Source organism: Varroa jacobsoni, unplaced genomic scaffold, assembly GCF_002532875.2.
Source record: "Varroa jacobsoni isolate VJ856 unplaced genomic scaffold, vjacob_1.0 scaffold_1047, whole genome shotgun sequence".
Taxonomy (NCBI): Eukaryota; Metazoa; Arthropoda; class Arachnida; order Mesostigmata; family Varroidae; genus Varroa; species Varroa jacobsoni.
The window spans coordinates 132,907-155,837 of NW_019213949.1; the positions used below are offsets into that span (position 1 = coordinate 132,907).

Sequence of the window (22,931 nt, forward strand, 5' to 3'; positions counted from 1 at the left end):
TTTTTGCCGGTGGAAAAGCTATCCTCGCACTATAACAAAGGAACTAATTTCATTTGATAATACTACTGAAACAACAATCATAGATCTTTGTACGCGTGACATTATATAGTCTACATTATTACTTATAATATATATATATAAAGTAAGGGCTTAAAGAAAGAAACGATGCAAAATTACTCTGTGCATACACTTAGATATTTAAGTAAGGGACGATACATATCGAATGTCAAACAAAACTCTTTATTTTCATTGATCTCTGTGAAGACGACACGTATCATCGCAATAGTTTTCGCCATCTTTTAATCTTTCGGATATACATATATACATACTTAGCTATTATAAAACGTAGAAATAATATATAATTTGTTCTTTATAAATCGTTCGATACTCTGGAATAAAAGCAAGACAATAATGGCATCAATAATAAAAGTCATCTGGCAGTGTTCTGTTTAACCTTCTCATCTCGTTGTTTTTGCACTTTCGTTACATACATTGTTCAGCGCTGTATTAAATCATGTAGCTAAATTATGGGTGTGGTGTCAGAGGGCATTCACATAATCTTCCTGAACGGTTTGGATAGGTAATAAATACCAAATGCTTCCGTCTTTTTCCCCTGCATCCTCCGTTATTATAATTTAGGTGACCGCTTTCTAGCTAACTACATATCTTGTAGTCTTGAATTCGCGATAGCCACTTAGTATGGCCTTGACTCTTATTACAAAGAGGTCGTTTAACAAGCAAGAAATGTACAAAGCAAGCTCTTGCGTACACTCACACTTTGAAGCGTACTGATTAAGCCACACGTATGTATATGAATCTGGCTGAATCATTATATAGATCTCATGCCAAATCCGAAGTGTGGGAAATACGTCTCGGTTTCTCATCATTATTCCCTACTTAGGGTGACGGTAGCATTATCATCATTCACTACTTGTGCATACATAAAATGGCCGAATTTTACTAAACATTGTAATCCTGCCTTCGTTACATTACAAGATGTCAGTTGTCAAGAATCATTGCTTGTTAATGGGCTTTCTTTGTTACAAGGTTTGGTACCCATTGGTGTAACCGCTTGCCTCAGCGGTCTAAATAAGAGTCCAACTGACAGGCAAATGAAAACGTTCATCTCCTTATACGTTATACACATATACGCGAGATAAAATTGAATTCAATAGAAACCGCTTTATCTATAACGTGCTGGCCTTAATTAATCCGCGTTATCTTTCATCATGCAACCTGCCCTTCTGCCTTGTATGCACACTCGGAGTAATATAGTGATCGCATGACACAATCCGTACTATTTTACTCTAGTCGCGATATCGTCTAAGACAACTTCTCCAAATTCGACCTTTCTCGTTGCGATAGTTGTCTGTTAACTCATTAAAAGTACGAAACACCCTACTCATGGCTCAATATTAATTTCAGCCGTGGCTCCTATTCTCAAGTGCAGTGAAAGGACAAAAAATCAAAGACTCCAAACTATTTTACATTCTATATATATATATATATATATATATATATATATATATATATATGGAGCTCTCAAATGCCTCAGTTCAGAAGGTCTTTAGTTAACCTTAGCTAAAACTGGGAAAAATTATTTTTTTATGAGGGCAAATAATAGAATTGGTTAGTTTTCTTTGTGCTGGTACCTAAACTATATTTCTAAGATGAGTTAGGCGAATCTTGCCTTTGCTAATTGTGCGATAGCATCATGCGTTGCGACACACGTATGCTTTTTTAGCTTAAGCACTTACTATATATATATATATATATATATATATATAACACAGGCGATGCAATACATGAATAACGTACAACATTGTTACCTAATTGAGCAGCCCATATGCACATAAAAATATCTGGAATCTTGCGTCATTTAAAGGATCGCACAAAATTTTTCGATCTTCCAGATAATTCAGGTAACTTGCAGGGTCTCGGATGTCATTTTCATACGGGTGGGCGTAGGAAATTTCGCCGACATTGCACGTACTCCAGCAATTTTTTACAAACACTGTTTCATTTTATATACAATTTTTGCGATGATAAATATGCGTTCACGGCTTTTATACGCGACATTCAAACGAACAGCTTCAGTAATTGACGTAGATGTTACAGAGCAAGGGTAATGCCAGCTTGTCACAAGAGAACCAGTTGCTCAACTCGAGGAAGTTGAGTTTTGATGACCTATATATTTATCACCGTTTCAATCAACTTCTAGCGGCTCTATCTTTGACCGCTTGTTGGTTTCTGAACGGCCCGCTGAAACACCCATACAACCTCTCTAGAAATCCTTCATGCACACAAAATATAAAACGGGTAAGTGGTTTAGTTCAAAGGCCTATTATTTGTTAAATGTGGATGCTGTCCCCATACGATATACCTCGTATGTTCGCATCGACGTATTTAGTGGCTAACTAAAATAGATAAATTGATTTGTCTAATATGATGATTAATGAATTTCGTTTTTAGGTACATCATAGGCAGCCAGGATGTTCCTATTTACAATTAAAAATGTGTTTATCAATTTAGTCTAATAGTAGGCGCTGATACGCTAAAAGGTGACGAAAAAGGAAAAGAACTAATGCACATGAGTTACAAAAAGTACCTGTGCTTGAATGAGGAGAGTTATCAAAAAACATTATATGTGGCTTAATGTTAATCTGTTTACTTGTGAGATGGCTAGCAGAGCTAACTAAGAATCAATCTATACATTTGGAATAAAGATAATAACAGAATCTTATAGTTTCCTTGTAATAATCATCCAAATTTGTCCGGTTCTGCTATCACAAGTAAACCCTTAAATGATCGGTTCAAACGTTTGATGTAACGCATTTGCCAACCGCCTATAAAAGTGTTGAAAAAATCTACAGTTTGAAAAAAGGTCCTCAGTTAGGAGGAAATGTTGGTTTACGATCGACGTCGCATCTATTTGAACTGTAGGCCTTATTTTTTTTTAACTGTTCACTTGATGTCTCCTAGTGTAGGATACCTTATCGGTCAATTGTAAGCCTACTTCTGCCTTCATCTTGCCGTCCTCCTGTTAAACCTGAATCCTTTTGTATGCCGTTATATCACCTACGCAAGCTAGAAGTGTTCACACTATTGTGAAGCTAACTTAGCGTCTCCCGTTGATCGCGTCAGAACGCTATGAGGTCACTTTTCCCCTGTTATATTGTCAAAAGCTTAACTTCAACAATAGTTCAGCACCTCATTTCACTTTAATTTCGCCTGGATGGCATGGCAACTTTTACAAGAGTTTTTAAATCGAGTAAAATGTATTTGTTTTCTAAAAGCGCGTAAATCTTTTTTATGCGTAAACTATTGATTCGATACAGACATATCATCGTGGCAGTATTCAAATATACTACCGCTAGTTGTTACCTACACAGGAACGCCGACGAACGTACATCCACCGGTGACCAATAATGTGCCAAACCCACATGATGAATATTTGGGTATAGCTGCTAAAAGCGTGACGCCAAAACGCGTTTCGAATATCGAATTTGGCAAAAATAGTGAATATGTTAGTACAAGTACATCATGCATATATATATATATATATATATATATATATATATACAATACAACAGACGCTAATACAGGCGGTAAGATGGAGCAGATATAAAACCGTGAATCTTAGTACATTTTTCTCTCAGACGCCATGTGTTAAGTGCAGAAATAGGGTCACGTGTGTATCTGAAATTATCGCTGAAGGAATCAATTTTGGTTATACCGCGTCTCGCTCACAATACAATGGTTTCACCTGGTAGTGTTTAAAGGTACGAGCCAAAGCAGCTGTTCACCAAGGAACTAAATGAATTTAATTACGGCATCAGACAAAGAGAAAAAATCCATAAATGATAAAGTCATGTACAAAAAAATGTTCGAACATAGATGTGATGCGACAATGTCAAGATACACATTGAAGCCTTGTTTCAAAACCAAACAGGCAAGAAGGAAATTGCCATCAATTGAATGATCTACATAGAAGTTTAGTTGACCAGTAATCTTGCTCGAAAGGGCTGATAATACCTGGGAAACGACGGTACTAAGTTGCCATTGTAAGTATTAGACTCAGGAATACAAAAAACAATTATAGTATTCTTTTTTTTTGTAATAGTAAAGAACTTCAAAGAACACAAAATAGCATATGTCTGTGCAATGCAAAATCATTTGTAACATAAAACCAGTCGAAATTTAGACCAAGCCGTATTCAATAGCTGAGATTTCTTATTCATCCTTTCTCTCTTCCAGCCTGTGTTACGCATTCGATCTAACCGGGACCATTCGCATTAAGCTGGACAGCCGTTAACTTGTGGCAACTTATAACATTATACATTTAAGTCATGACAGAGGCACAGCTTAGCCCTCATTATATGCTGTAGACTACCATAGTATGTGTTCTATAACATCGTTTATATGGTTGCTTGACTGTATTATATTTTAGGCCATTCGTAAAACATTCCGTCTTACAAAAAACTTTATTGTACGTCATCCTCCGTTCATTTTAATTTCTAAGGGCTTCAATCCCTCCCTTGACCGCTCGCAACATCGCACATGTCAAGCGAAGCGGATTTATGTACTGCATATATATATACATATATATATATATATACTACTTATATTTCCGTCTTCGCTTGTAGTCATCCTTGGATGATATAGAAAACAATTAGGTGGAAACGGCTGACATGGTTGCGAGCGCGTGCGTACATCTATCTAAGCAACTCCCAGCGGTCACACACAATCCTATACTCCTAGAAATAAATTGTTTCATTACATGCCCCTACTCAAGATCGCCTCCAGCAACGATATATTCACGCAGCGTCAATTGTCATCATTGCAACATTCGTCAATCACAAGAATCAAACGAGAAAAAGTCGACGAAAGCCCCAACATATTGCTTACGTGAACATTAATAGCTGTTACGTGGACGTCTACGACTTTGTGCGCTGCTATATGTCTGGATTTATCGGCATGTGGAATCCCGCCCGGGCTCGCTCTAAGATATAATGTAGCTTTTTTTTCTTCCATTGCCTCAGTGTCGCATTTCGTTGCCGTCGTCTGGGTGCCATTCTCACTTTTAATGCATTCTGTTCGAGTCCTTAACAGCTGTCTCATTATTTATTTAGTATTTGCATTTTTCCTGCAACGTCCTTCATGTTCGATTTACTATTCGTCAATTTGTAGTGTTTTCATGCGCATATTGATGCCTTTTTTTCTGTAAATTGCTCGATTAGTCGTTCTTTACACGACCTGAGCTAGCATTAACAGTCTGTCTTCTGCCGGACAACGACGGTCGTTGTGAACCCAACAACAGCGTTAGGTTTAGCTTTGGCTTGCGTTTCCGCATAATAATACTAATAACTACTAATACCCTATGATTTCGGACTAGTCAGCATCGAGCTGTTTAGCTGCTGCCAGCTGATGTGAGGATCGCACTAGGCTTGTCGGTGGGAGAGGTTGAGGCATCGGCACGTTGTTCACTTCGCTGAACGTGTCCCATTCACCGTTTTCACGCTCGGTCCACAAACTGACATTGTTATCGCCGCCGGACACGGCGAGTACATTCCCTGTGATTGCCCACGACACCAACCAAACGACGTCTCTAAAGCGGGAAAGCTCCTTCCTACGCCACTGGTCGCGCTCCTGGGTCCAAATAATCACACGGCAATCTTGGCCGCACGAGGCGATAATATTTCGTCCCTGACCTAAACATGGTGCCCACGCTACATCACGAACCTGGTAACAACGAAATGGGTGCGATAATAGACGTGTCAGCAGAGAAGAAAAATTAAATATATGATTTATGAGTTCGGCGGCAACAAACAGAACGTCTGGCTTTGTACTGTTTGAATTCGATTGAATTTTGTTTGTGAATGACTCTTTCTTATACTACGAATTCCTCTTGTTTACGAGATAAAATGGCTTATCTTTTAAAAGTTCATTCCTGATTCAAAAGTTTAATTTTATTGATGTTAGGGTAAAGAACTGTCAATAAATAGTCTAGGAACCTAAAATAAGTACAATGTTTCGCCTATAACAGAAATCAGTACAAATAAAAGCCCGTTAGGGTAAAATCGCTCTTGCATCGGTGATAGCAGTTTTGTTGAATTGAAGACAACACAGCATTCCTTCCTTTTATAAAAATCAATAGTAGCTAAAATCGACCGTACAGCTTTCCCAATAATGACAAGACGGATTACTGAAAAGGTTAAAAAAAAAATTTTGAAACCACTGAAAATGAAAATATCGTTTTCTAAACCTTTCTCAGATCGATATTGTTCGTCGTGCTGATACGTTTACTGGATTCGGCAAGAACGGATAAGGACCAAATTAGTCCGCTCCCCACAAAATGATGTTAACGACTAGTTTCTTAGTTCATTATTTACAGCGCGATCGCTCCAGCGATGTCTTTACGGCATATCCGTTGCGTGCGATGAACCCGTCGCATCAAAGCACACGAAATAGGCAGAATTGGTCCGAGCACAGGTCAACGAAGCATTAGAAATCATGCTGTACCTTCCAAAAGCCGAACATACTGTTCCGCTTTAGCATAAATTCCGGCATTAGTTTTAGATATTAAAATTGAAATCATTCAAATAAGCAAAAGTATTCCAGTGACTCTCAGTCTACATCCTTGTCGCACTGCGGGGAAGCAGTTTTTAACAGGCAAAGTTAAAGTCGATAAAATTAGTTGACGGCCCAACTGTAACTATCTCAGAGGCTATTACATTTAAAACCCGTTGGAATATCAATGATTTTTTCATTCGAGAGCGATATCGCCGATTGAACCTGGCATTCGAAATACGCTTAAGACAGCCAATAATCCCGTCGTTCTTCGCCCCCGTGGTAGCCTAGTATATGGTAATGTATTTGTCTGCTAGCATTATGAAAACGTTGTCTATGTCTAGGTTCGAATCCGGATATAAACACACTGTTCTGTGCTGAGACCCAGTCACCTGATGGAACGCTTAACGGCAGTTCTGATCGTAAAACACACAAGACAGAGACAGGTTTGCCAATAACCATTATTAGCTGGTAAGTAAGTGTATAAAGCGCATTTGCTGGCAGTTGGCTGGGGTGCCTCTGGGGTTAACGTTAACGTGCAGCAATCGAAATACGATGACGTGTTCTGATAAAACAACCAGCCGCATTCGTAATACTGTTATTATCGTAATGACGCCACGCATCACCCTCTAATCCCAGTAGATTCGAAGCTAGACACTCACATTTTGCAGATTTCGTTAGTTATATGTAGGTCCTCCATATTGAATTTTCAATGTCGAAGAGAAACAAATTGTTCTTAGATGTTACACGATGTTTGTAAATAACAATTGTCAGTTATAGAAAAAGTTTTTTTAAAAGAGAGAATATTTACCCAGTCAGTGTGTCCCTCCAGAGTATGTTCGTTAATCCATTTATGAGCTTCTTCATCTAACTTCCAAATTTTCACTAGATTGTCGCAGCCACCTGTGACAAAGCGCCGATTCTGTAGGGCCGGTGCCCAACTGACCGCATTGCAGCCTACGTTATGCGCTTCTATCTTCACCGATTCCCACCTAGAAGTAAGGTTTGAAGCCCCAGTGCGCATACAAGAATAATGATCGTCATTGCTATCCACACACAGGTATACAGGGATGCTCGATTCTTGCGATATTGCGTTATAAACGTGGGTTTTCGTTTCTTTTTTGGAAACTTATTCGAACTCCAATTTTTCTGCTTTTGCATGAAAACCGTATTATTGTTTCCAGCTCAAATAATAAACGTCGAAAAAACATCTGATGAACGATCGAGCAGAAGTGGATGATGCACCAGCAGGTATCTAACACATAAATCAAATATGGTAAAAGGTAAGACTAAAGATGCCTATTAGAAAATCTGCCCACCTTGACAATAACTATTTGCTTCAAACTGTAACTTCAACTTACTTGGATCATATTTGACATCGGCAGGCTTTAGAGGATGTAGTAATTTTCTTATACTTTATTATTTGCGAAGATCTTTGCCTCTCACCATCCAATCTTATTGCTAATTATCTAAAAGAACTATCGGTGTCCTGTGAGACCTCAATGATTTAGAATTGATTCACAAACCGTGTCTCGGTGATGCAGGTATGTACGGAGGCCGTCATATCCGAGCTGCCAGCGGCGAGAATCAGGCCGAACTCATGCGGAGCCCAGTTGATCGAGTTTACCGATGACGTATGCTCCTGCATAATGGCAACATCAATGCCGCCCGTACGACATCGGCCCCGACACGAGCGAGTTATAGGACAGAGGGCAACAGCAGAACCACAACTAAGTAATCCTTTCATTTGTTGCTTATGCCACACATATTTTGATACAGTGCAACTGAATGGCCTGAAATTTACTAATAATTATACGCAGATCGGCACAGTACGTGTCCACCTTGTCGTGGCCATACCATACACCCCAAGGTGCGAGCTTTCACAATACTGATACAACTGGAACAACGACAACAAAATCTATTGATCCATGTCTGTATTCATTACCTTTTTCTTCGGATATAAATCAGGTAGGTGTGTGTATGCTCTGTATATAGAACATAATATAAATTTTATATACTGCCCATTGAGAACGCCGAGGGCGTTGTACGCATATCTCTTATAGGCCTCTCTAAATGTAGACTTGGGTCAAGTAATATAGCTTACGAATATCTATCAGATTTGGCTATCTTTATTATATATTACGTAGTCAAAGGCTACCACAACACGTACATGTACTGTACCAATCTATGAGACAGTTATTAATAAATTTAAGGCCATTCAGCTGGATCATATTAAAAGAGATTTGATACCACCGACACGAATAGAGAAGGTGTATGACCAACTTGTTAAGATAAATGTTCACTATCATGAGCACGTATTCACCGAAATGGCGGGTTCTTCGTAAGCTTCTTCAGCTAGTTTTGTAAATATAGCTAAAGCTTCATTATTGCACGTGCTAGTTTAACCAGGTAATCATTATAGCTGGTGAAGGAACTAAAAAAAAAACTTCAATTATAAGGCGTAAAGTTGAAGAACATGTCGCAGATATGTCATTTGACATTCTCTATAAATACTGTTGTTAGAGGGTGGCTATTTCCACCATATGTGATGACTAAGAAAGCGTTTTTCCAGTTTTTTCATTAGTGTTCAGGGTATAGACAAAATACTTACATGTTAGCCTTCCTCCAAATTATTTGGGCACCCAGATACGCTGAGTCATGAAGTTATATTTTATAAGGTATCTTCACACGTTCTATTTATTGATAGTCGCTTAGTCAAGTGTGAATGTGCGCTCAAAAATAAAGGCTTAAAACGCAATTCTGTTGCGTTAATATAATAGAAATGGGGCATAATGAGCGTATCCCCTAAGCCCATCCTTAATAACGAAAGAATTCTGAACAAAAACAAAAATGCAATGCGATTACACGGGCAGCCTGTGACACCCTGAGTCAAGGGCCATCAACGTACACGCAGAGCACAAAAGACCACAAAAAACCGCCATCTTTTCGCAATGTAAACGATAGCCATACAAAATATGTGTACTTAGGAATTCAAGGATTTACGACGATCCTCGTTGTTACGATTACAACAAAAGAGCATCGGTTTTTGCCTCGCCCCTTTCTTTCAGACACCAGCACGTTGTCAACTTTCGATCCGATGGATATGGATTACCGTTTAGTACGCACACACCAATTACCTATCACGGAAAGGTTTTGCACGTTTCATCTAGTTAAGTTGATAACCTACCACACCCCAGACACTCCCGTTATAAAATTTCAATTGGTCAAGGCGTCACGTTACAACCAGTTGGGAACTACTGCTTATAGAATTGGAGTGTATAACGCACTTTTGGTTTGAACACTACTCGGTTCGACTTCAAACATATGAAACCGTTCCGTCTGAAAAGCGTGAGTTCGCAGTTAAACTAACCTAGGTATCGTTTAGGGTAAGTTAACTAAGCTTTGTTAAATTTACAGACATCAACTATTGTATCTGTGGAACGTATCTTCATAGTCGTGGTGATGAACATATAGGATCAGAAGATGAGTTCTGCTCGTCAAAGCTTCTTCGAATAGATTTCCTGTGGTGAAAAAAATTGGCCATTTACCAGTAATTTGATTAAATTGTACGCAGCGAAATTACGCCAGTCGATCGCATTTGTTATTCTCCAACCGGATAGTAAAAAAATCATATATATGCATCTTCTGGTGCTAAGAAACGAATTTATAGTCAGGGGGAACTATGTATACTAAAGCAACTCGTACGACTATGTTCATTTAGCGCTGGTTCACTCTGCTGTTTTCGTCACTGTATTCCCATTTGGTTAAGAAAACATTAATGAAGGCATATACACTTTTCGACAAAACGATGTTATATCTTCTCTCACACAATAAACCGATCACCCACAAATTTGATTTAACTTATAGCATTGATCAAGTTCGCGGGATAAGACATGAGCGATAAATGTATCATTCAAATAATGTGAGAAATTATGCCACAAGCATTTCTTGGAAGAAGCGACAATTCGCACAGAAATTTACCTGTCGAAATCGGCGCAGCTTTCTTTTCTCATGAAAGTCTACTTCCAGGTAGGTGTACATGGTGAACAGTATTCTATTAAGCTTGCATGGAATTGATCCAGATCCCAGTTAGATCAAATATGAAAAACAGGTTCTGGATAAGCAATTCGGACCAGCAAAAATCAATAAAGTCATCCCTCTAATAATCGCGTGGAGGCAAGAAAACGATATTCTACCTGTTACAAGAAAAAGAATTATGCTCAACGAATTTTGTCGCACTTGGTTGTACCAGATGGAACTCCTCTTGTGCAGCTTAAGCAAACAATTCATGAACTTTCGTAAACTCGCACTTTATTCAAGAGGTTCGGGGCTAAAGGAAAATAGAAATATTAGTCATTTGGAGTGTCGCAAATTCGCGGCGACATTAGGATTAGAAAAAGTTTAAGACACTGGAAGAAGCGAAACGAAACGAATCCTAGGCTTGCCCAGTCTTTGAACTTAAATAAATATATACCTGATGGAGAAATGGTAACTCTCCATGTTAGTTACCATTTCTCCAAGTGTGAAGGTTGCGACGTAAATTCAGACTAGATTTGAATTTACTGACTTAGGTCCTATGGGCAAATTAGTGGTGCTGATCAACTGACCGCTTAGGAAAGTCAAACTAAGTGTATTTAGAAAAACGTTGTTCATGGGGTTTTAGAGGGCAACCAAGTTTTCTCCCTCAATGCATTAAAAAATAATAAAGGCCAAGTATCACAGTCGTCGGACGGATAATGCCGATCTTTTTGATTGATTTTCACACATGGAGAGAAGTTGCTGATCCTGTGCAATAGCCAGATCAATCAGTAGTGGGTTGGGTGGCTGCTGTGCTCACGAAGAACGGCGTTGACGACAAATTTAATTGGAACAAACGTTTAAGGCTACGATTTCAACTTATTGATTAGAAATCATTAACGAACTACGCGCTGTGTACCACAGCGTCTGTGTCCTGTATACTATGGCGGCGATTAGATCAGCCAATTCTACTCATCAAATTTCTTTGTAAGTCTTTGTAAGTTATCTTCATCGCATGTATTTTCGAAAATCTTCCATGCATTGTTTTGCTATTTACACGTGCATGTTGAGGCTGCTTGTACAGAAACAATTTAGGTTTGGATACAAATCCTACGATAGCAGTTAGTCAAAAGCAATTCAGGTTTATACTATATATATATATATATATATATATCGTTCTATTTTCTCTACATTTTAACATATCTGCGACTCTGTTTGGCAGCGTACATAGATTCCCGATTCAACAACATTTGAACAGGTATTTTTATTCTACCATTCGCTTGGAAAATTTACTAGGCATATTCGTAAAGGTCATACATAAAAATAATAAAATTGTAACTTTTTTTATAGACTTGCTTATTAAATATCTATTATATCAGGCTTCTGTTTGCTCTCTGAAGATTAGATACGCATGCAAAGTGAAAACTTGAAGTAAGTTTAAGCTTTTTCATCCCGCTCAGGGCCTGTAGCTGCGTTCAAGTGCACCTCCGGCAGAACCACTTCGAAAAAAACTGGCTCTATTCAAATGACACGGCTGAGATTGAGCAATACCAAACTTTACGCCAGTTCTTTAAATACATCTCCCGTTCTAACTACTTTTAGGTCTCCCTACTTTACTCCGAGGTGGCAGACGATGTTCTGCCTTTTACACCACAAGTCTCTAGACATATACATGCATATTAGAAATTGCCATCAGGAGGAGAACTATGTTCATAGCCCGTACTTAATTTGAAAGCTAGCCATGTATAGGTACTCCGCTTCTGCTAATAATGTATGTTGATATTACTGAACCCGATCTGTAGAAAACGATTAATATTAGCGCTCATGTATGTGTGCCATAATTAAATCCCGAACATGCGTTAAGATTAAACAATAATATTGTATAGTTGGTACAAATAAGCGGAACAAATACTTTGGAAGCATTTTTATTATACACCTACATATTTGCGAACAATCACCATGTAGGTCATTTAATTGTTGAATCTGCGTCCTTGGCAGACAATAGCCATTATCATCTCAGCAATATTTACAGTATCTAGTTTGGCTTTAGTTTGGTTAATGGAAATAAGAGGATTAATTGCGATTCACACGCTTCCATCTGAGCGAATATAGCTATTGAAAAAGTCACATTACATCCGCTTACATATTTTTCCCTTCATCTCTCCGTGAGGCTTCTTGTGTGTTCGTTTGAACTGTTTATAACAACTATAACAAACACAACTGGGGCTCGTAATTAGTTTTTTATCGTAAAGTGCGAAAATGCTTTCGTAAAGTTGTCTAAATAAGATGTATATATCAGCCCGACAGCCCAGCACTGCCGCTTGCAGGACACAATAAGATCTGTTATATTTTTTGTTATATAAAGTTTCACCCTATTAAATATCGTCTATCAGAAAACGTGTGTCGACGTGCAATGATCGCCTACTGATTCGTAAATGTTCTCATGATAAGCGCAGACTTACAATCGCGCCATCCACCGCAAGGGGTCATTACATCTTTTTGTTTGCACTAGCGACAGCGAATAGCTGTAACAAGCCACCGATAAAAATGTCATACAGTGTCTCCGTATCGCCTGCGTATCGCCGAAGACGATCATGCATGATATTTTCTAGCGACAAGAAGCTACAACCGTAACAGCAACAGAAGCTGCTGCCGCCTCCGCTGCCATCTTCCAGAGCAAATCCACGTGCTGCTTTTCCCACTGCTATTACCATATAGATATTTACACATCATCAAGAAAGGCGACCGCAGGAATCCAACCAGCAGCGAAGTTGTGAGTCCGCCTTTCATCCACAACTCAAACTTGTGTATTATAGCTCTGTTTTTATCTATGTACGTTTCACTCTCGCTGACCGTTTCTCCTGCTCGGCTTGTTATAATGTAATGCTCTTCCTCCTACTAGCGAAATGTGTAAGACACTCAATAAGTCAAGTTGCCGGGGTCGATCCATTGACTGACCTAATAATGGCAGACATGCCTCGGAGTAAGTAAGCTAAGCTATAAAATCGCCAACATATTTTAATTATCTAAGAACTTACGACATAAAGCAGAGATCAGCTTGCTTTAAGGTAGTTATTATTACGGTTGTTCGAGTGACAGCAGCAGCAACAACAATAAAAACAACAGCAACGGGCGGTAATAAGCCAATCTCATTATAACAATTGCTGCACGATCCGCTACTGATTTCCGCGTTGATTCGATGATCATAGGCCATCTGACGCTGGCGGAGCAAAGACAGTTAACAAAAGTGGCAATCGTAGTAACAGATAACAACAATGGTGATGTTGGTGGTCAAATCGACAGCGTCAAACTGATGTACTGCGCCGAACCATCACAAAAAGAGAAGAAAAGACAATGATGCACCAAGCCGACTGCTTTGTTCTGTTGGTCAAGCGACGGGCCACCATAGCGTACCTGCCAAGGGCTCCTGCCGTGGAAGTGCGATTACCTATAACGAGACAAGATATGCCGACTACTACGGTGGCGGGACGCATATGAAGCATTGCACTTCAAGGAGCAGCTTCACCGACCACTGACCATCGAACCTCAAGAATTTCGAGATGAATAGTTTGTAACGATGATGCTCATGAAGTAGATAATTAAGATTTCCATGTCTATCAACGTGAGTGGCGACGACAAGGTGACAGAAACGTTTAGCTTCGTGGCTGCTGTTGTTGGCAACCCAGTTCTATGAAAGGAATGAATAGATAATATTCATTTGTCTGATTAACTGGGTAGTCTGGGTTTTGGCGAGTGCTCTTCGCTAACAGGGCCAAGAATGACGATGACAAAAAGTTCGATTAGGTCAATTTAATAACTTTACGCGTTCGAAATGAAGTAACAAAAAGGAATACCCTGTATGTTCAATCACAATCGATATGTTATTTCAAAAAAATCTTTTACTTTAAGCAAGTTGTTACGGGGGCACGCATTCCGATAGGTGAAGGGTTCTCTATTGGTGGTGTGCAACCCTATTTTAAATAATTTACTGAGCTCCTCAACATTTCATTCTGCAGTTCCGTTAGTTCCAACAAGCTTAGACTACAAACACTCATTCGTGTGGGCTGGTGTCCACACTAAGTTTGCATCTGAAGCTATATGGTGCAATGCACATTTTCCCTTATGCCGTTGGAATCTTCTCTGTGCTATTTAATATTCCGTACTTGATTCATTCAACTTTTCGTTATTCCTGAGGATTCCATTTCTTTCCAGGTCTCGTTCTTACTTTCCTTAGGGAGTAGGAATTCTTCGAGGAAGCCACACACATCCTCACCAGATTTCTATAATGAATTAACGCAACGCATCAATGACACACGCAGCACCACCGATCAATAGGCGTCAAGATGAAATAGTAAAATTTTACATAATCGCTTCCAAATCGGCCTTTGTTTACATCAAAATAACTTAGTTCGCCTATATAGCCGAATATGGGCAGTACCCTATATCTCTTTTTACGGGCGCGTTTGTCATTTATCCATTTCCAGAGCACTGCGTTTTCGTGAAAAAACTAAGCTAATGGAGAGTGCACCGCTGCAAACAGGGCACAGAAGGACATGTTCATATGCAGGTTAGAGGATGTCTTAGAATAGTCTGCAGATAAATTGTCTCCAGATGAGCAGTTATAAAATAGGACGTCAAAGACAAAACACGTGTACGAGATTTACGTAGCACATGCTAGTCAACCAGCCACGTACTAATTGGCTAGCATGTATTAACGGCGAAGTAAGCGCTGTGCGAATCCGCGTGGATTTTAAAATGCGAAAGTCATCAAAAACATGAAACACTTAGATTGGTTATATGTTGACTCCGATGCGATCACAGCTGAACCTAATTTGACACGGACTTTTCTTATATCTTGCTTGTGGCCCAACTACTTGAGGATAATTAAACCTAATCTGAGTTGTAGCGATTTTTTTTGGTCGATTGGCTCGCTCTCATTCTTCTTATATGGTTAATAATAAGCTATTTCGATAGCAGTCAATGGTTTTTGCCAAACATTAATTAGGCTCATTGCTTTCATTAATATCAGCGCCAAAAAAATATTTAAACCGCACCGTGCAGGGCAAAATTAAGCGAGTGTAATGCGTGTTTTTCATAACTGTTCTACTTTACACGCTTGTATAAACTTCTAGTGGACCTAAAAGTTAATGTGACAGAAGGTGGATCTTCTGAAGATATAGCTATTAAACAGGGACAACTACTGGCTCACTACTAATTAAGTGGTCTATGTCAGAAAAAGCTGATGTACCTAATGTAAAATTAAAGCACTCATTTGTCAAACGGTTGACTTCAAGGACTTATTATTTGTCGATTGCAACCAGCCATTAATGCTGCTGAACACTATTCAGTTGCGTTATTTCCAATAGTTTGACGTAAACGGAGATTTCTGGAAAACACTATGCGTATTTTTGTTAGTTTTCTGTATCTTAACAATTACATAGCTAAATTAAAAGCCGTTGCACATACCTTATAGGTGAAGATATTCGTCCAGTCGTCTGGAGTAGGACCCTTTTTCCAAACGATGACCGTCTTATCGTAGGAGCACGTGGCAAGGATCGTTCCAAAGGTCGGATGAGCCCAGGCCACTTGCCACACAGGACCTTCGTGACCTTCGAGCGTTTTGATCAACAAGGGCTTCTTGTTGTCGGATATGTCAAACACTTTCACCTTTTTGTCCGACGAGCATGTTGCAAGGTACAATCCGTAAGCGTCGGTTTGGGCATCATGCTATGATTAGAGTTAGATGCAATTGAAATACCGAGAAGACGAGGGAAAAAAGGAAGATAAGTCTAAGACAACTTTTCAACTATTTAATCCTGTTCCGTTTCGGCTGATTCGATTTAGCTATGTAACTCTTTTGACTGATGAACGTTCAAGATACTATATTATATAGCAGATAGAAAAGGAAAAAACAGGTTGAGAGATCCACGATTTACGACAACGGTTGAATCGCAGATTATTATCAAACATGATAAACGGCTGATTAGAAATCGGTAAAAAAGTTTAGGCATTGTGAAAATCAATGGTTATTTAACAAGATGTTTAACGTCAGTAATAATCTACGTTTAAGGAGTTTTGATGAATTTTGTTAAGATCAACTTAAAAAAGATTTAACGCGATAATCCGCATGGGGCCGAGCCTCAGGCTAAGTAATGGTCTCGTACTCTCGTTAACCGAGCTTGCTTGAAGTTTATATAATAAAAATGCATGTTGAGTTTTTATATTTAAGTTAGCTATACACTAACCTATAAAAAAACTTCAGATCTGATTAAATTAGAGAACATAATCGCTTAAGAATAATATAATTTGTCTTAGACTTTTTATCGAGAAAACTCAAATTTCAAGGAAGCGGTTTCATTTGACAGATGACGACGAGCAGAACAGCGTAAAGCATGACACGAATCCAACTGATCTTTTTAGTACTATTAACTGATTATTGAGCCTTTGTAACAAGGGACAACAACTGACACCGACTGGACCACACAACTGCTATAAGCCCTTCTCGATTGAAAGACCATCTACTTACAAATACATGTAACACAGTGCAAATAGAGAAGCAGATTAATCCAAATCCACTTCCACTAGATGGTTAGTATTGCAAAATACCATTTTTTCTAAGCGCATTGGCTAGTTACAATAGTTACTTAAAGGACACATCTCGTCCATAACAACAGATGCCATTTAAAGTATCCCATGTTGTATTTAATTGCAAAAAATTCCATGGTGCCATTCCAGTGTATCTCAGTTGACTCAACGATTATACACAGGCTTGAAACTTTTCATTAAAAAAAGTTTGCATGTACGAGTATGTTTCTATACTTCTATAGAATTGAAAAGCCTTTTTCCAATCAACCAACTACCAATTCGGGAGTCTATTATTCTCTGACATAGTAAAAATTTAACATTAGCAACATATTACTTATGCAATTTACTGGGGTCTGGAAAGTGTTTAACAACTCTTTGATAAATTTATTTATAGTTAAATACCTTAAAATAAGCTGTCGCCATTACATTTTCGAGATTTCTCTAAACTCCGGACAAGTTCCTGTCTCTGCTATGTCTCTCTGCTGAACAAAGATGCGGGAAGGCTTAAAATCAGCCGAACTTCGAGTTATTATAGGTTTAAAAAAAAAAATCAGCAACCTCTGCTAAACTTTCCGGTCGTAAAATAAGAGTTATCGCGAACACACCAATCTGGCTTTTATCCAGCGTTTACTATCGTGACCATGGCTCTTCGAGTTTGCATTACTGCGTTCTATCCTCGTTATAATTTCAAACGCTATTCTAGGATACAGTACATACGGTACGGTATATACGATGCGGTACAATATTCATTGCACTACTGTTTCATTAAAGGACACCGAACACTCTCCGATTTATTCCCATTATTAATCTCCATGTGGCTGTTGACTAAACAAGCTATACAGCTCAAGTTGATAGAAAGTGACTACTGGAAATGGCTTGACACATGCACTTTGGCACACAGTGCTCAGCCGAAGTACCTCGTCGAGGATCAATTATACCAGGGCATGATGAGACGCTTTTAAAAAGAGGACTTTATTGTTCAATAGCTTACATTAATTTTTTCAACTGGCAGCGCAATGCGTTTGTTACGCGTTTTTGTTCGCAATGTACACATCCGTTCTATCGATTAAATTAGGACTACTATGTAATAAGAATGATGCGAAATGCTTAAATCGATCTGTGCTCACCGTAATAGAGCTTAACTTACATCATGTTCTAAGTCAGCTGACAAGCGAACGCAGTTGAGGATCGTAGGTTGGGTATATGTATTGTATCTTATATATAAACATTACTAATGAACTTATCATTAGCAACAAGAGGTGTCCGCAAAAAGTCCTAACAATGTAGTCTATTCCCAAAACGACATGGCTACATGAAAAATAGGACAGGGCTCACCGTATGCGACTCTTAGACTTTTAAGAGTGTTCCTTAGATATCTTAGATATGTATGTATGAAATGCATAATTTCTATTACGCGCTGGACTAATATGTTATTCGGTTGTAGAAAAACATATGTAACGGTATACAAACTTATGCATGATTGGCGGTATTTCGTTGATGAAGTGTGATAGATCAATTTTTTGTCTTTACAGATTTTGTAATCCTTATGCCCATCAAAAGTTTCAGGTTACTTTGGGAACTAAGCAGCATTTATAAACGTGAATAGCATTTTTGTGTGGAAAAAATTAACAATATCATTTAAAAAAGGTGTTGACTTGCACCCAATAATTTGTCATTAAGTTTAAGCACCAGCCATTATTGAACAATGATGCGGAGTATGTGTGAATTGTCATGTTTGAGAGGCGACAAAATATAATCAAAACCCACGATTACGTCGCTATTCCCAACAAATACGACTCTGCAAGCTTCTCCATATATAGTCACTGCTATTTTCAAACTAATAATTATTTATGTCAAGAGTTGACTACACATAGGGCAAGCATCGTGGCTGAGCTGATATGCCCGTAGCTTTTGAGTTAATGTATATACATACGTATATAATTTTTTTACACATATTACCAACCTACACTACCGCTCTACCTTATGCATAAGAAAGACGTCTTTTTAACTGGCGCTGGGTGCTGGCCGACTGCTCAGTCTGTCAATTTTTCCAACCAACGAATCCATTTACATATCAACAGCATGATTCGATTTAGCAATCAATTAATCGTTATCTTTCTCCGCTTCGTCTTACCGGTGAGCGCTGGGGCGCTTGACGCTCGATACGCATTTCGAATGCACTACACACAGTCAATACTGAGGCTGGAATAGCTCGCTCTACGACAGACAAGTAATGAGCGTCTCTTCGCATAGTACACATTTACGATGATCGTTAAATCGCCACTACACAACAGAGGCAAATATAGCACCCGCAGGCCCTCCGTACCAATCGTTACTGTTGCTGGAATAGCCAGTGAACCTGCACAGAACTTGCCTACAACCAGCAGGTAAAAAGGGGCTTGCTTTTACAGTTACCTGTAACTTTCAGTTGCGTCTCTTTAACCACTAGGACCAGCAGCCCATTGGCCCACCGCTGCTACACATTTATCTAAACGTTGCTGAGCTACCGTAGCGTCAGCCAACAACCGCGGAGCATCGGTTGCTGACCATTTCACTCTATAACCGACAGCAACCTCTGCAGCGAACAGCAGTGGTAATCGTAGGCCCGGCACACGAATCGACTACGAATCTCTATAATGAGAATCTCGTTGTCAACATCATGTCGTGTCGATACCCTTCCAGGCACTTCGCCCCATCGTGGTCGCTCCCCACGCTAGCGGTTGTAGACATCTCGCACGCAACCCATAAGAGCATTGTGGGTCAGTGCGTAGCCAATACGCTTCCACCAACTAACTTGCCGCCTGACCGCACGGCAGATCACAGGCCGGTAGCAAACGGCAGACCGCACTCGTAGCAAGCAGCTGCAAACTCAACTTCAAAGAAACACCTTTTACTGGTAGATCGGCAGGATACCGCCGCGACCGCTGCTTCCGTGACAACAAAACTAAGAAAGGGAGCGAATGCAGAGCAGTGAAAAAAAACTATCGGAAAGAAGGTTAGGAAAAAAAAGCCCTGAGTTGTTTCGGGATCCCTGTTACGTAGTTCAGTGATTTCAGCAGACACGGAAAAAATAGCACGGGGGGCAGCGAGAGAAATAGAGACTTGAAATGAGAATGTGCTAACCAAGGTATGCCAGCGGTCACGGCGAATACATGAATAGTACGTTTGTCATAACAGCACTGCAACAGTCCGCTCGCCTGCTGACGATAACGGTTCAAAAGCACAACAGAAAGAAAGCGGAGTAGACCTAGCTGCGCAGAATTGGCAAGACACGCTGCACAACAGCTGCGATTTAGAACTTACTTTGGAGAATAAGCTGATTGCATACGCCAAAATTTTACTGTGTATTTATATGTTGCGGATAGATGGTAACTTTCAGAGCTCCTATCGCCAGCAAAGCACCCTTGGTCTAACTGTTTTCAATAAACGCCTAGGATTTTACGATACAAAAAAAAACAATAAGACACAGAAAAACAATTGCATCATTTAACACTGTTACATTTCACGTAGGCCTAAAGATAACACAGCAGTCCGCATGCTTATGCGACAATCTAGATTTGCTTTACATATTGACCCAACAAAAGCCAAAAAGTTACCTTAAAAAATAGCTTCTAAAAATAGATGGTGACTGCCCCCGCCTAGGTATCAAGGGCTCAAAGTGTAGGCACACGACGCAACAGGTACCTTTCGATGTAGTAGTAGCAGCATGAACGGCTTCGTACAACGTTTTCATTTCGTAAATTAGCTACGCATTAAAACACGTTAGCATAGCATGATTAGCTTTGAGATTTCCATTACGGTCGTTAGAATCGGGTACGTATAATCTTGACGCAAAACAGGCGGACAGTTCGTCTAGCAAGGCAAGCTTTTCGACACGTATAAACTTAAATAGCATATATACTGGCTCTGCGACCAGAGTCACCCGGAGCAGGACGGAAGCATGTTACTTTGGGTAGATGTTATGTCGAAGACAGCCTACCCTACTTTCAGTTTACACAAACTCCAGCGTAGATTACAAGGTACTATACTAGCCCGTAAATATGCTCGTTCGTATGTGATCGCTAATCCATCAAATAATTAGAACACCTAGATATAGAAAGGCAGAGCCGCCGATCGCACTTCGTTTATCACAAAGACGACCTTTTCTACTACAGCAAGACCGAACATCTCCGTGATTTATATTTATTCACTAACAAAATGCCCAGTAACAAACATAGGGTACATGAAAGGACAAAATGCGGCCCATGGGAAGCGCGCATATTTTTTTTTTTATCTATTCTCATTTACTTAATTTCAATAGCCATACTTCACTGGGATATATTGTTGACTACAAAACCTAACTAAGACCCACAACGTAAAGTGAAACTTCACGCAAAAATTTCACGCTTGGTTTCCCCGCATGTTTCTGTAGAAACAACAGCATGATCAGCTGATTATAACATGCGATACCAAATAACACCAGCCGAACACACGCGGCGAATATGTTATGACGTCAACACTGTTTGAACAAAAAGGATGGCAAATATCGGGGAAAGAAGGAATCACGGAGACGGTGTTGCGACAGAGCAGATTTTGCATAGTAATGCCCGAGCGTGTACTTACGACCATGTCTTCATGTGAAGTATCCACAGTGTGCGTGTGCTCCACCTGCTCCACCTAGAAATCACCTCACATGTACAACGAACCATACACACCTTCATTATAATCACTCGAGAGGATAAATTAGTTAAATTTTACTAGCTTCAATACCTGGAAATGTGCGACCTCTCGAAACCGCCGACCGTTGTTCCTTAAAGAGGCGCGCTAGAAAGTCCCGACGCAAAAATGCGATGCCCGCCTTTTTGTGTTTTTGTTGTTATTATTATTACTATTATTATTACAACTCACACGTAGATGAAAAAAACAAAAGGACATTCTACTTCTACCTGCTGAGACAGAACCATTACTTTTCGCAGTAGCGGAACGTCCAGCTGAACGACACATCACGTTTACTCTCAATGGGCGGGCGGGCAGGCAGACTAACTGGCCCTCAAACACACACACACACACACACAAACACTTCGCTTTGCGTCCACACATGGCCGGGCGAACTAATCAAGCTACCCAACTGCGTAGCAAATTCGCTGTTCGTAGATATTCAACAATAAACAATAAATTCCTTCCGTGCAACTCTTCTGGGGAGTCTGATACCACTAGGTTTTTCGGGGGCAATTTTTCTTCCCACAAACGATTTGAAACTTTGATGCACAGCCTGTAACACAATTGCCATTTGCGGGGTGTGTGTATATATATTCAAACAGTGCAGTACCGCATTACCATGTTGGTAGCAGTGGCCTGACCGTAGAGAAGAGCGCTGTTATCTTCTCAACGCGACCCTCCAGCTTCGATGCCTTCCTACACTCTGACGACGAAACGCATGCTGCTCTGTTATCATTGAGATGAGAATACTTCTTCTGTTGTGTACTCCGCCACTCGTGGAGAGGGCCAACCGTTAAAATTCGGAATAAGTCGCACCATTCACACCCAGGGTTGCCAACTTCGTATCAAAACAGCGTACCACAAACGTATTTTTTACACAGCTAACTGATATAGTTTGGTGATTCTTCCCGCAAATCACTTCGTTTAACTTAAGGGAATTGCTGTAACCTCGCGTCGAGACGATATTTGGCTATCCCGTATACCATACACGAGTGAATGGTAGTGATTTTTGACAATATACTGTTTTGTCAATAATCACTGTTACGCGGAAAAAGTAAGTG

At 39.7% G+C, this 22,931-nt stretch overlaps 1 protein-coding gene across 4 annotated transcripts; it reads right to left on the bottom strand.

Annotated features, from left to right (window-relative positions):
- Window positions 1–219: 219 nt before the first annotated feature.
- On the bottom strand, window positions 220–22,617 carry LOC111266065 (protein SEC13 homolog). 4 transcript variants are annotated; one of them, XM_022843222.2, is made up of 6 exons: window positions 22,489–22,617; window positions 21,775–21,828; window positions 16,054–16,314; window positions 8,097–8,212; window positions 7,382–7,562; window positions 220–5,742 (listed from the first exon to the last, which is right to left on the bottom strand). In XM_022843222.2, exons 1-6 carry the CDS (start codon window positions 22,489–22,491, stop codon window positions 5,392–5,394), a joined length of 966 nt encoding a protein of 321 aa, XP_022698957.1. In that variant the 5' UTR covers window positions 22,492–22,617; the 3' UTR covers window positions 220–5,391. The 4 variants fall into 4 exon arrangements, with proteins under 4 accessions (XP_022698957.1, XP_022698958.1, XP_022698955.1 ...); XM_022843223.2 differs by having other exon boundaries at window positions 20,857–21,828; XM_022843220.1 differs by lacking the exon at window positions 22,489–22,617 and adding an exon at window positions 22,098–22,476.
- Between the last annotated feature and the right edge of the window lie 314 nt (window positions 22,618–22,931).

Excerpts from the sequence above, each read along its gene's own strand:
- LOC111266065 (XM_022843219.2), bottom strand. The coding sequence starts at position 19,432 with ATGTGTACTATGCGAAGAGACGCTCATTACTTGTCTGTCGTAGAGCGA. Across the intron at positions 8,213-16,053 it reads CGAATATCTTCACCTATAAG|GAGCATACGTCATCGGTAAA; the intron begins GTATGTGCAACG and ends GCCATTATGCAG. Across the intron at positions 5,743-7,381 it reads TGGAGGGACACACTGACTGG|GTTCGTGATGTAGCGTGGGC; the intron begins GTAAATATTCTC and ends CGTTGTTACCAG.